We start from the raw sequence: 14,555 nt of genomic DNA, 5'->3' as shown, positions 1-14,555 counted from the left end.
CCTCCAACTCTCTCTAAAATTCAATGGAAAAATATCCTTTGGGTGAGAATTAACAACAACAAATGTTGCTTATATTTATGGAAAACAATTAACTAGGTTTATATCTCACAGGATGCACTACCATCCATTATTGGTGGATTGCAGATAAAATTTGAAGGGAAACAAATGAGATTCTATAAAATACTAGAGAAGAGTATCTTTCTCACCTCAGAGTATGAGGGATTTCATAAATAAAATTTATTATAAAGAAAAAGACTGATAAATCAGAATACATAAATTTAGTAGTGGTCACATATTTTTTTAAAGTCACAGAGAGTAGAAACGACATTTTCAAAGCAACAAAGGGCTCATATCAGGAATATAATAAGAACTTCTATGAATCAAAAAAAGATAACTTTATGGAAAAATGGAATTTGACTTAAGAGCTTCAGAAATGAGAATATTCAAATCATCAAAAAATGCATGAAAATGTGCTCACTTTCATTAGTCATCAGGGATATGCAAATTAAAGCTACAATGAAATACCATTACATATGCAGCAGAATGGGTAAAATAAAAAACTGACAATACCAAGTATTGACAAAAATATGAAATAAGTAATATATTCATTCATTGCTTGAAGAAATGTTAATTGGTACAACCACTTCAGAAAACCTCTTTTCAATTTAAACTAGAAAATGCATAAATTTATGAAAAAGCAATTATTACCCTAGATATATACTGTATAGAAATCTGTGCTTACATTATATAAGCAAGATACACACAGACACACATATATACATGCATGTACACCCAGGTGCACCATGGACTTCCATTTCTAGTAGAGGTTTGCTTTCACTTTGGGCTTAAGGATGGGCCTTCCGTGCTAAGTGTTTTCTCTCAGTGCACCTATTCCACTTCCAGCAGTCCTCATAAGCCTACACCGCAGAGGCTTCCTCTCCATGCTTTTGCCACAGCACAGCAGTAGACGGCTTGCTCAGTTCCAGGCTCATAGTGAGCGGTGAGCAGGGAGGTTCAGGGCCCCTGGTCCATTTTCTGGGTTACGGAGGCCCTGCCTGTCTGGGCCTGAGAGGTGGGCTTTCACATTGCTCCTGTTCCTGCCTGCTGAGGTAGTCACACTCTGCCTTGCAGTTTGTGGCAGCTCTAGCGTGAGGGGGAGTTTCTGCCTCTCCCTTAGTGGCAGCAGACCTCTGCTTTGTGTTGGTGCAGGACACCGGGCCCAAAAGCTTTCTTGTCCCTCCATCAGGGGCAGGAGGTTCTGACTTTTGTCCCCGCCTCACCCCCTAGTATCAATGGACCTTGGCCTGGGTCCTATGGTAAAAACACCTCACCTTTCCCAGATGACTAAGGCTTTCCCATCTCTTGATTGGAGGGCCAGGAAAGTGTGCAGGGTTTTGTTTGTTTGTCTCCCAGTAGCAGCCAATCACCCTCTGCACCCCTGCGTCTTGGTCAGGCTCTCTCCAGTCTCCCACTTGCCCCAACACTTCTTGCATGATGACATGATTATTAGCAGACATCTTCAATATAAAACAAAGTAATGAATTATTATAAGTATTGAAAGAAATGAACTTTTAAAACCACAAACACAGCCATCCTGAGAGGAGTCTTGTTAAGCAGATGTTTGAGTGCTGATTAGTAAGCAGGGCTAAAACGTTTCTGAAATCAGTTTAGGAAAGGGAACACATTGGTCCTGACTCCGCTGAAGTTGTCAGCACCCTCTAGTGGAAATAAGTTTTTGAAAAATCACTTCCTTAACCCAGATCTATCTCAGATACAATATCAGTCATCTAAACTTGGCCGTTACAGAAAATAAAATTTTGAGACAGTAATAAACAATGTAGCGTTCATATTATTATATTAAATAATGGCAAGTCATTTAGTTTGTAGTCTCATCCAGAAAAGCAATACAAAACAAAACAAGAACAAGGAAAATTCAGACTATCTCTGTTCTCACTAAATTGATACCATAGAAATAATTAAAGAATAATATTTTAATGCATGCCAAACTTTCAGCTGGTGCAGAGCACCACATGATCAGCACAAGGATGTCCTCATGGCTTTCCCTGGCTCTGCCTAAGAACCCAAAAGGGGAATGAGCAAACTGAAATCTTCTTCAATATTTCACATTAACTTGGATGAGCATCTCTTTAGTAATAACAATTGTATCATAAATCTCAGTCCAAACTCTGAAATTTTTAAATTAGTAAAATCATATTACTACTTATTAAAATTTTAATATTAGAGCTCTGACCTGTGTTCTCAGTGGTTAGAACATCAGCCCGTGCACTGAAAGGTTGCAGGTTTGATTCTGGTCGAGGGCACAAGCCTGAGGCCTCTGTCAGGGCTCGTGTGGGAGGCAACCAATCCACGTGTCTCTCTCCCATTGATGATTCTCTCTCTCTCCCTTCCTCCCCCCAGCCCTCCCTCCCTTGCACTCTCTCTAAAACAATCAATGGAAAAAAATATCCTCTGGTGAAGATTAGCAAAATAACAACAGCAAAAACAAAACAAAACCAAACAAAACCCTTATTATAAACTAGAGGCCCGGTGCATGAAATTCGTGCACTGCAATGTGCAAGGGGGAGGGGGCGGGGAGGGAGTCCCTCAGCCTGGCCTGTGCCCTCTCGCAGTCTGGGACCCCCTGGAGGATTGGGCTTAAGCCGGCAGTCAGATATCCTTCTCGCAGTCTGGGATCGCTCACTCCTTACCACCCACCTGCAGCGGAGATGGGAGAGGCTCCCGCCACCGCCGCTGCACTTGCCAGCTGTGAGCCCAGCTTCTGGCTGCTCCTTAGAGCTGCTGCGGAGGGGCTTCTGGCTGAGTGGCGCTTCCCCTGTGGGAGCACCTGGCTTGCTGCTTCTTAGTGCTACTGCAGAGGTAGGAGAGGTTCCTGCCACCACCGCTGCACTCGCCAGCTGTGAGCCCGGCTTCTGGCTGCGTGGTGCTCCCCCTGTGGGAGTGCACTGACCACCAGGGGGCAGCTTCTGCATTGAGCGTCTGCCCCCTGGTTGTCAGCACGCATCTTAGCGACCAGTCGTTCTGCCGGTCATTCCACCATTCAGACGATTTGCATATTAGGGTTTTATTATATAGGATTGTCACTATCTTTCTTTCTGAATTTTTACTTTGGTTGATTTAAGGGTCTTGAAATTTTATCAGTATAATAGCCTAACTCATTTAATAATCAATTTCTGATTCTCTTAAATTTTATATAGTGTAAGGGCAAAGGTCTTAGTGAAGGTTCTTTTCCCCAGAATTTTTCTCATTTAACTGTCAGCAATAACTGTAGGACTATTGCTCCAGATACTCATTTTTTTTTCCCCAAAAAGCACAGTTCCTTTCACATAGATATTATTTAAAAGAAAAACTAGATGTGTCTGAATATGAATACATATGCTAGAAAAGCATTAATCTTGTAAATATTTAAATTACTCCTCTCCGCCTGCTGAGGAGGAAGGAATTTCTATGTTGCTTGGTGATGAGCTTTGTGTTTTCAGTTGTGTAAAGCCTGGAATTAAAAGAGCCAGAGAAAGACAAAAAAATTCAAAGAAAAGATTGTAAAGAGGGGACAAAGCAGCATGCGTGGCCAGGAAAGCAAGGACAATGTATGTGCCCTGATGGGGGATCGAACCCACACCCCAGGTATGTGCCCTGATCAGAAATTGAACCCACAACCTTTTGGTGTACAGGACATCACTTCAACCAAGTGAGCATCTGGCCAGTGCTAATGGGCTTATTTTATTACTCTTGGTCTCACATTCTAATTTTTAGCCCTAGCACTGCCACTAATTTCCTATGTGATTCCAGGTAGAACACTTTAACTTCAGCTTCCTCTGAGAAATGAAATCAAGTAGGTTATTAATGAAGTTCTCAGACAGTCCTAAACCCCCATCATATTTCCTCGAAACTTCCTAATGACCTTAAATGGGTGGTGATATGTAGAGGACAGATGTTTAAGGTAGGCTCTTGGTGGCAATTATTGAGAGAAATATGAAGCAGAAATGTCTGGCCTTGACCTACTACCTTTAAAAAAATGCACAGTATTTCTAGGGAAGGCCAGTAACCTCCAGGGCATTGACTGACAGGGGTGGGAGAGAGAGGATGTTCAGGACATGCTATTTGATTGGCATATCAAATATTTCAAACTGAAGGAATTTGAGAAATGGCATATGCAGGAAGGATTTTCTGATCCTCCCCTGAAAGAGGCCACAAAATCTTCACATGGGGGGTGCCCTTCCTACACCCAGAGGAAAGATGCATCCTTATTTCCAGAGTCAAGGAGGGACAGAGGAATATGAATAAACAGGCCTTGCTAAGTTTCCTCCAGTTTACAACACTTACCTCATACCGTTTGTCCTATCATATTCTTCCACAACTTTCCAATGTTCATCAAACCTAGCACAGAAATGCTCAGGTTTAACGATTTCTTTGGTACTTTACTCCTTATGACGTCTTCTGTGTCTCATAAAACTTATGTTAAGTAAATTTGTATACTTTTCTGTTGTTGACCTGTCTTTGTCCTAGAGAGCCCAGTTGAAAATTTAGACGGGGAGAGGAAAAAGATATCCCCTCCCCCTCCAATACACATATCACAACTGAACAAGTCATGGGATCTGGGGCCAATTACTCACAGATCTTATCAACCTCTTGAAAACTGGATCATCTGGACATAATCTCAAACAGACCAGTGAGATTGTTAAACAGCATGTACTCAATAATAAAATGGGAGCTAACAGGGAAAACAAAGCTAAGCATCACATCGAAGTAGGATCCTGACATGATTTTATTCCAATGGTTTCAATCAATTCCCATCCCACCCCCAATTCACCTCTTACCCCTCTGATTAACGAGGAAATAGCAGATACGGAATAGAGGGGCAGTAAGTTTAATTTGACAAACTTGCCTAAATTGGGAGAGTCTGAATTAGCTTTGACCCAGGGAAAGAGCTGAGGTTTGCAACTCTATAAACAAATCCTGACTCCTTTGTGAAGTATCCTTGACAAACACAATCTGACTGAGGTTACCCAAGAGATCATTTTTCTGCAAAACCTTGCTAACTATGTTCAAGGCAAAATTCCAAGATATATTTATCTTCAGCATTCTTCAAATACTTTCTGTCACCTCCTGCTCCCAAGCTCCAATACCAGAAATATGTGAAGTCTACATAGCCTGTAAAAGTCTATAAATTAAAGTGCATAATATGTGAAAGCTATTGTGGGGACTACAAATGCAAGTCATACATAGTGCTACCCATTAGGATGCTTACACTTATTACATAGGGAAAATGGAATGCTTCAATAGAGATTAACAAGAACAGTCACACACACACACACACACACACACACACACACACACACACACACACAGAGCCTTCCTTATCTAAAACACCCTAAATTCTAAAATAATTGCTTTCCCCAACTCCCATAGAGTACTGTAACCTGGCTGTCAGAGTGTACTGTGAATGCAGATTTAACAAATCCGCTTTGAGAGTATGGACCTTTTGAAAGATTTCTCTTTTAACTGAAACAATCCTCTAATTAGTGAAGTTCATTCAGCAGTGAATGGTCACTCCGGACCCTCAGATTAGCTTCCACAACCTACGCTCCCCTCCCATTCTCCAGAGTTGATGAAATCAAGTGCCTTGGAATTGCAAGTTTTAATGATTCAAATTATTTAAGAGAATACAGAAATAACTGGAAAGAGGGGTGAGGGGGAAGGAGCAAATTTTTAGCGCTTGGGATTGCAAACGTGAGGAGTTGACGCCCCCTCCTGGTGAGAAATGGGAACGAGCAGGAAAAACAAGCCGACTGACTTGTAGGATAAGCTGCTTCTTGCCTTTCAAAACCTGAAGCCCGGACCCGCCCCTCCTGGCGGCTCTGACCACTCAGCGAGCTCCGCTCAATGTGATTGACAGGGCAACAGCCCGGGTCCGTTACTTAAATTCGTCACTCCGGAAACAATGACCCGTTGTTTTCCGGAAGCTTAGCGTCCGCTCTCTCCCAGCATCCTTTGCCTTCCGGCTAAGTTCAGTCCCCTCCGGCCAGTCCCGCCTTGCGCGCCCATTTCGATCACGAGTTTCAAGCCCGACTCTCCAGGCTCGGGAAGCCGGCCCAGCTTTTGCCGGACTGCGTCCTCGGGCGGCGGCCATGGGGGCGGGGACGGCGCCGCTGGAGGGTTACTACTTCTCGGCGGCCCTGAGCTGTACCTTTTTAGTGTCCTGCCTCCTCTTCTCCGCCTTCAGCCGGGCTCTTCGGGAGCCCTACATGGACGAGATCTTCCACCTGCCGCAGGCGCAGCGCTACTGCGAGGGCCACTTCTCCCTCTCGCAGGTGGGGTCCCCGCCCCTCCCCACCCCGAAAGGCCCAGGGGGCAGCCCCGCGCCGGCACTTTCTACCAGCCAGTGCCAAGGGGAAAACAGGAAAGGAACTGGGTAATCTTTGTTCCTGAAATCTGTGAAATGTTTGTTAAATGATGCATAAACCGCAGATCTGTCTCCTGGGAAGCCATGCAATGACATTAGCTGATGCGGAGCCCAGTTACCTCCGCTTTCTCCCCTTATCCCGGGAGGAGGCGGAGGGCGGCTCCCGGGAAATGGCAGGAAACTTCACTTTCTCGCGCGTCCGTCCAGCACCTCGCTGTGGCTTGGGGGTGGGACGGGGTGGGAAGCGGGTATCTCCAGCCACCGAGGAGTTGCAGAGTGACCCTCATTCCATCCTTGGTGTTCTGGATGGAGACTCTTTTGTTGACTGGATCGAGTGGCAACTAGTCAAGTGGCATCGTGTTTGAATCTACACTGAGTGGCCAGATTATGATGAGCTCTGAACGCATAATAATCTGGCCACTCAGTGTGTTTGTATCTCACATGGGTACCAAAAGTGTTCTAGACTTTTGCTGGAGATCCACCACCTATTTGCCCTGCTTTTCTATCAGCCAGTGCAAAGGGGAAAATTGATCAGGTGCACGATTTATTGATATCAAATAAATGAGGTTCTCAAGAGAAGTACACTGAGTGGCCAGATTACTATGCGTTCAGAGATCATCATAATCTGGCCACTCAGTGTATAATTACTGTGTAAATATATAGATAGAGATGAAAGAATAAAGTACTGCAGGCCCTGGAATAACTTCTTGGCTCACGCACTTTTCCTTATAACCTTGGTGGGATGTGGTAGGAACGTGACCCTTGTTTCTAGCCGTGGGCCGAGCTGCGGTGGGTTTCGTTGTGTGTTTCGCTGAAGGTCGCAGAACCTATCACAGCTGTTAGGGGAGGACTCACGGTGGGCGTATCATTCGCCCGCGTCTGCTGAGACAATGCAGGGTAATGGTTAGAAATACAAAGTCTAGTTAGAGAAAGGCCTGATTTTAAATCTTGGAGTTTACTTACTAGTTATGGGACCTTGTGAATTTCCGAGTTTCAGGTTACTTATCTGAAAACGACAAGACTGTGGCATGTTGCAGGATTCCATACGGAGGGTTTAGCACATTACACGTTAGCTTTCATTATGGAGCCCGTGGTTTAATCTCTTTAAACACTTCTTTCCCTCCAAACTCATCAGAGTTCCAGCTGATGTCTCCACACTTTTAAAAACGGGAGCATTTGCAATTTAATCACCACAATACAGGCTTTCGGAAGAGTAAGTACTAGTAGGTCTTTCTGAGGAGCAGACACTGACTTTAAGTTATTGTCTACTGGTTGGGGATAGCTTAACACAGGGGCAGGGGCAGAATATAAGCAGCACATCTGATTTGCGGAGACTTACTTAATTGTGTCACAGAGTAACTTCTAAAAATGCCTGCTTGTTGGGAAAGATGCTTTGGAGCCTGACATCTTTGTGGTCGTCCTCTTGCTTTTGCTTCACTGGCGGCCTTTCATTTTGCAGTGGGACCCCATGATTACTACGTTGCCTGGCCTCTACCTGCTGTCAGTTGGGGTGGTCAAACCTGCCCGGTGGATCTTTGGATGGTCTGAACATGTTGTCTGCTCCATTGGAATGCTCAGATTTGTGAACCTTCTCTTCAGTGTTGGCAACTTCTATTTACTGTATTTGCTTTTTCGCAAGGTACAACCCAGACACAAGGTATGTTTTCAAAATATTTTACTATAAGTTTATATGCACTCAGCTCCACAGTTATGATGAATTGGTTTTATGAGATTTGGTGGAAAATGTCTTAAACTCTTAGTATTTGTGTATATTTTGTAAAGATAAAGTAAGACCCCCCCACCTCCATTTTAGAGTGAATTTATATTTAAATATTTTAATAACTTGTCCTATATAATAAAAGGGTAATATGCAAATAGACCCTTAACGGTAGAACGATCAGGAACAACCGGTCGCTATGATGCGCACTGACCACCAGGGGGTAGACATTCAATGCAGGAGCTGCCCCCTGGTGGTCACTGCACTCCCACAGGGGGAGCTCCGCTCAGCCACAAGCTGGGCTGAGGGCTGCGAGCGCAGGGGCGGTGGCGGGAGCCCCTCCTGCTGCCTCCACAGCAGTGCTAAGGATGTCTGCTGTGGCTTAGGCCTAAGCTGGCAGGTGGACATCCCCCAGGGGTCCCAGACTGCGAGAGGGCGCAGATCAGGCCGAGGGGACCCCCTACCCCGCCCCCTCCAGTGCATGAATTTTCATGTACTGGGCCTCTAGTTTATTTATAGAATCTAAAGTAAATTTTTTTTCACCACACCCCCCCTCCCAGGGCTCCGCTCCTTCTCTGTATCTGAAGAGTGTCTTCCATGTGCTTAGCATTGAAACTGCAGGGGTAAATGAGGTGACCATTTTCTTAAGGAAGCTGTATTTTCATTAGGAGAAACAGGCTTTACCTGCAGAATTCGTATGTGACTCAATGCAGGCCCTGGAGGTGAAATGCCTGGCTTTGAATTCTGTCCACTTATTAATTATATTAATTGAGGCAGGTTACCCCCAGTGACTCCAACTCTTCATCTGTTAAGTGGGAATAATATACAATCTACCTTATAGGACTGTTTTGAAGAATAAAGGAGATTAATAGTGGAAGATGCTTAGAATAGTGCCTGATGTAATGTTAAGGACTCAATAAATATTACAACAGTTAATCTTAAAGAGATTATTTCAATCGTGTAAGTTATGCGCAGGGATGGAAGACACTCTTCAGATACAGAGAAGGAGCGGAGCCCTGGGAGGGGGGGTGTGGTGGCACTGGGTAAGGCTTCCGAGAGAAGGTGGTACCTAAGCTGAATCTTGATGCACAGATAGGGCTTTAGGGTGGGGAATGAATCCTGGCAGGAGGAGCATAAGCACAGTAGAAAGCATGAGCAACAGATGCAGGGAGTTGGTGTTTGGAATTAGAGAATTATAATAGTATGGATCTCTGAGGCTGGAGAAGTAGGTAGGGTGAAGTCATGAATGTCCTTAAAAGGCATGGAAAGGATTTTGAACTTGAATAGGTGATGGAGAGCCCTTAATTTTAATCAAGGCAGTGGCATGGTTTGGTTTTGTGATTTAGAGTAAATGAAGGCTACAGCCCTAACCAGGTGGCCTGTTGGTCAGTTGGTTGGAGCATTGTCCCCTGCACTGCATGACTGCAGGTTCGATTCCCAGTCAGTGCACATATGAGAGGAACCTAATTGATGTTTCTCTCTCATCAGTGTTTCTATCTGTCTCTCCCTTCTCCCTTCCTCTCTAAAAATCAGTAAAAACATATTTAAATGTTTATTGTGTCTTTGCCTAGCCAGAAATAATATTGAATACTTTTATTTAAATATGATTCATGTAGTTTTGTATTTTTTAAGAAGTCTCTTCATTATCTCCACAGAAAAAGTGTATTTGTTTTATCATGAAAGTAAGTTTAACTGTGATTTCTCTTCCTCCTAGGCTGGCTCAAGTGCCCAGAGAATCTTGTCAACATTGACCCTAGCAGTATTTCCTACACTCTATTTCTTTAACTTCCTTTACTATACTGAAGCAGGATCCATGTTTTTCACTCTTTTTGCCTATTTGATGTGTCTTTATGGGAATCATAAAACATCAGCCTTGCTTGGATTTTGTGGCTTCATGTTTCGTCAGACAAATATTGTCTGGGCTGTCTTCTGCGCAGGAAACGTCATCGCACAAAAGTTAACTGAAGCTTGGAAAACTGAGCTGCAGAAGAAGAAGGAAGAGAGGCTTCCCCCAATCAAAGGACCGTTTTCAGAATTCAGGAAAATTCTTCAGTTTCTTTTGGTTTATTCCATGTCCTTTAAGAACTTGAGTATGCTTTTCATCTTGACTTGGCCGTACATCCTTCTACTGTTTCTGTTTTGTGCTTTCGTGGTAGTTAATGGTGGGATTGTTGTTGGCGATCGGAGCAGTCATGAAGTCTGTCTGCATTTCCCCCAGCTCTTCTATTTTTTCTCTTTCACTCTCTTTTTTTCCTTTCCTCACCTACTGTCTCCTAGCAAAGTGAAAGCTTTTCTTTGCTTAGTTTGGAAACGTAGAATTCAGTTTTTTGTGCTCACTTTAGTCTCTGTATTTTTAGTTTGGAAATTCACTTATGTTCACAAATACTTATTAGCAGATAACAGGCATTACACATTCTATGTGTGGAGAAGAGTTATTCAAAGATATGAAATTGTGAAATATTTGCTAGTTCCCGTCTATATATTTGCTGGTTGGAGTATAACTGACTCATTGAAGTCAAAGTCCGTTTTCTGGAACTTAATGTTTTTCATATGCTTATTTGCTGTTATAGTACCTCAGAAACTGCTAGAATTTCGTTACTTTATTTTACCTTACGTTATTTATAGGCTTAACATACCTCTGCCCCCAATATCTAGACTTGTTTGTGAACTAGGTTGTTATGCAGTTGTTAATTTCATAACTTTTTATATCTTTCTGAACAAGACTTTTCAGTGGCCAAATAGTCAGGACACTCAGAGGTTTATGTGGTAATATCACAGATATCTTGAACTCTAAAATAGATTTCCACATTTCCACATGAGCAACTGAACAGGTGAAAATTATGAACTTTCTTTTAGGCACAGTGGTGATCCTCCGATCACTTCAGATGTTTTATTTTTTAAACATCGGCTATATGTGTTTTAAACATATATAACAAATCCAAGGGAATTAAGTGGTAAAAAACTTAGAAACACTTAAGACTTGCTCCATAAGCCTGAGCAATACTGGGAAAATAAAATTGTTTACAATTATCTCATGATAACACTTTTGTACTGCTGGCCATTCAAAAAGCTTGGGAACTTTTTATAGATACAAGTTTAAGAAAATTGGGCATGCATTGTAATACTGGAACTTATGTATTAATTCTCAAACAGCAATAGTAGACAGAATATTTGAAAACTGTTTGCAAATGATCAGGTAATATCCTTGATTGAAAAGTTGCTTAACATTTCAGTAAATATAATTTTAATCATAAGGCAAAATAGACTCACATCGATAGTGTTAGACATTCCAGGCTCATCTTTGTCTACCCATGATTTAAGTTACTGGTTTTGGTTAAAAATCTAGGCATGATGAAGCTCTTTCCCTAATTTCTAATGTGAACTATGTGATGGCCACAGATAAATTGTGTTGATGATAATATTTTTAAAAAGGGGTTTTCTTTTTGAAATATGTTACTGTACTAGTTTTCTGTGGTTGCCATAACAAATTATCACAAACTCGGTGGCTTAAAAATATTTCTCACAGTTCTGGGGGCCATAAATCTCAAATTATGGTGTCGGCAATCTTGGTTCCGTCTGGAGGCTCTGGGAGAACCACTCCTGTGCCTCTCTCCTGACTTACGGTGACTCTCTGCAGTCCTTTGCTGTCCTTGGTCATAGATGTCCTCTCTCTGCCCTTGACTTGACATGGCTTTTCCAACTGTCTTCTCTTCTTTATCTTACAGGGACAATGTCGATGGTCTTATGATGAAAGTATTAATTCAGTTCTACCAACGGAGACCCTTTTTCCAAATAAGTTCATGTTTACAGGTTCCAAGCAGACATGTCTTTTGTGGGGCACTTCAACCCACTAAAGTTACCAAAGGAGATTTTAGGATAAATTTCATAAAAGTGTAGGATATAATTTCTTTGCTGAGATAGTTGAAATAAAATTTTAATCTTTACAGAGAGGTTAAAAACACCAAATATAAAGGCCAAATATAAAACTAAAGGTAACTGGTATTTGATTCCATTATATAAGAAAAGTTAGACTTGAAAGGAAGTTTAGAAATAATTTGATCTAATCTTATTTCATAGATTGGGGAACAACTGATCTAATCTTCTGTGTTGGTTTTTGGATTCTGTGTCTGCTATATTGAGTACATTCATTTGATTATCATTCCATTACAGAAAAGTATTTGGATATGTTAACCCACATGTATACTTAGAACTGTGAATAGAATTCATCTTTTAACTCATCGTATGTTTGTAAACATTTTTAAATAGCTGTGTGAACCTATTTGTCTTAAATGTTGACTAATGCTTTCTCTGGGTTTTAAAGGATGAGTGGAATTGGAAAGTATTCTGTGTTTGCAAATATAAAATTGTGTACAGGTGAAAATGACAAGTGTGGTGGAGCAATAAATAAAGAGCAATCTTGTCCTCTGCTCAGTATTTAGAAAGTGGATCTACTTTTTAGTTATAACAGTGATTGCAGGACAGATGTTCTTACCCAAACTTTTTTTTTAATTAGATAAGAAAGCACACTCAAAGAAATTATTATTTATAATGACAATCTGAATTCCAGGACGTCAAAATTAAAAAAGAAATGTGTAATTTAGGAAAAAAATCTTTCTTGTCTGATACTGTATATGAATGTATTAAGGAATATTTCTGAGACTGAAAAACTTTTCCTCTCTAATCTAGTCTGGCAAAATGCAGAAACCATTCCACCCCATAAATTGGGGGAATCACTGTTCCAGTTAATTTTTTAAGTTCCTATTCTGTTAAATGATGTTTTGGATAAAATCTACATTCAGAGAAAACAGGTTAATCTTAGTTTTTGTGTTTTTTTTCTATAAAGTGCAGAAAGTATAGTACTTAACATTTTAGAAAAGATGCTGTGAATTAGAAGGTGTTATAGAGTATTGCTTTTAGGAATATCCTGAGTGATCTTGGTATTTTGAACATTTTTCAGGAGATATCAAATAGATGTTTTTGACATGAAGTTTTAAAAAATTGGACTTAATTTCTTGATTAGAAGGTGATTTAAAAAAAAAAGAGCCTGTGGAGACTTGCAATTATTGGTATTAAAGTATATAAGTAGGATTATGTTAAAGAATGTCAAACGGATTTAGTACGTAATATGTTTAGCCCCAGTAATAAATGTTTGAACTTTTTTTCCTTCTGTGAAATTTCATAGCTGAGTATTATCTTTATATAGCATATAGCATTAGTAAGGTTCCAGTATGCTGTTTCCTCACATATTATATGTTTTCTCTTAGTGGATACCCAGAAATCTTTCCTATTGCATCTGACTATGTATTTAAATTCTTTGGAACTGTGGTTCCTGAGGTTAAACATAGCATGTCATTTGGCAAGAGAAATTTTGTTAGCTCTCTGGCCTCTTCCTCCTCTTCTTAAAGATATTTCTGAAATGTGCTTAGTCTATTATAAGGTACCTTAATACAAAGAGTTTAATGCAATCTATTTTTATAAACAAGTAACTTACTATAGTACATTTCTAGTTTGACCTTAACTGCCACGAGAAGAGAAGAGATCCTCAGTTTTTATTTATACCCCCAAATAGACGATTATATTAGGTACTTTTATTTATTTTTTTTAATTTTTAAATTGCAGTTGACATAGAATATTATATTAGTTTCAGATGTACAACCCCCTAATTAGACATTCATGTAACTTACGAAGTGATCACTATAATAAATCTTGTACCCATCTGAACACATATATGCTTGTTACAATGTTATTGACTATATTCCCTATGCTGTAATTTACATCCTTGTGACTGTTCTGTAACTAACAATTTGTACATTTTAAATCCCTTCACCTATTTCACCCAGCTTCCAACCCCCACTTCCCATCTGGCAACCATCAAAATGTTCTCTGTATTTGTGTAGACTCACTTCTAAAATAAAATGTTAATATAAAGAAATAAATTCGTGTTCATTAAATTAGCATTTGTTATCTTTAAAGCAATTAGCATTTCATTAAAAATGAAACAAAAAGTATGAAAATATGAAACATTTTTTGTAATGGAAAATTAAACATGATTTAGGAACCATGGGCTTGTAGAAAGAGCAGTTAGCATGGCAGTTAAGATTTTTATATTCAACTGTGGTTTTGGAATCAATAAGGCAAGTGGTTTAACCTTTGGTCCTCATTTCAAGTGGGTAGAGTATTTGTCCTAACTCAGTGGTCGGCAAACTCATTAGTCAACAGAGCAACGATTGAAATTTCTTTTGAGAGCCAAATTTTTTAAAGTTAATCTCCTTCTAACGCCACTTCTTCAAAATAGTCTCTCCCATGCCATGGTATTTTGTGGAAGAGCCACACTCAAGGGGCCAAAGAGCCGCATGTGGCTCGCGAGCCACAGTTTGCCGACCACAGTCGTAACTGGTCAGTGCCTGGCCCATGTCT

General features: G+C 40.8%; 1 protein-coding gene across 1 annotated transcript; it reads left to right on the top strand.

The window, feature by feature from the left end:
* The first annotated feature begins 6,048 nt into the window (after positions 1-6,048).
* ALG10 (ALG10 alpha-1,2-glucosyltransferase) lies at positions 6,049-14,086 on the top strand. Its single transcript, XM_080661378.1, has 3 exons — positions 6,049-6,329; positions 7,881-8,078; positions 9,853-14,086. Exons 1-3 carry the CDS (start codon positions 6,147-6,149, stop codon positions 10,906-10,908), a joined length of 1,437 nt encoding a protein of 478 aa, XP_080517504.1. The 5' UTR covers positions 6,049-6,146; the 3' UTR covers positions 10,909-14,086.
* The last annotated feature ends 469 nt before the right edge of the window (positions 14,087-14,555 follow it).

Source organism: Plecotus auritus (assembly GCF_963455305.1).
Source record: "Plecotus auritus genome assembly, chromosome: 3".
In the NCBI taxonomy this organism is placed as follows: Eukaryota; Metazoa; Chordata; class Mammalia; order Chiroptera; family Vespertilionidae; genus Plecotus; species Plecotus auritus.
Note: the sequence above shows the minus strand (reverse complement) of the source record. Positions and strands in the feature narration are given on the sequence as shown.

Coding starts and splice junctions, on each gene's coding strand:
- ALG10 (XM_080661378.1), top strand. CDS start 6,147: ATGGGGGCGGGGACGGCGCCGCTGGAGGGTTACTACTTCTCGGCGGCC. Junction 6,330..7,880: donor GCCACTTCTCCCTCTCGCAG/GTGGGGTCCCCG, acceptor TTCATTTTGCAG/TGGGACCCCATGATTACTAC. Junction 8,079..9,852: donor AGGTACAACCCAGACACAAG/GTATGTTTTCAA, acceptor TCTTCCTCCTAG/GCTGGCTCAAGTGCCCAGAG.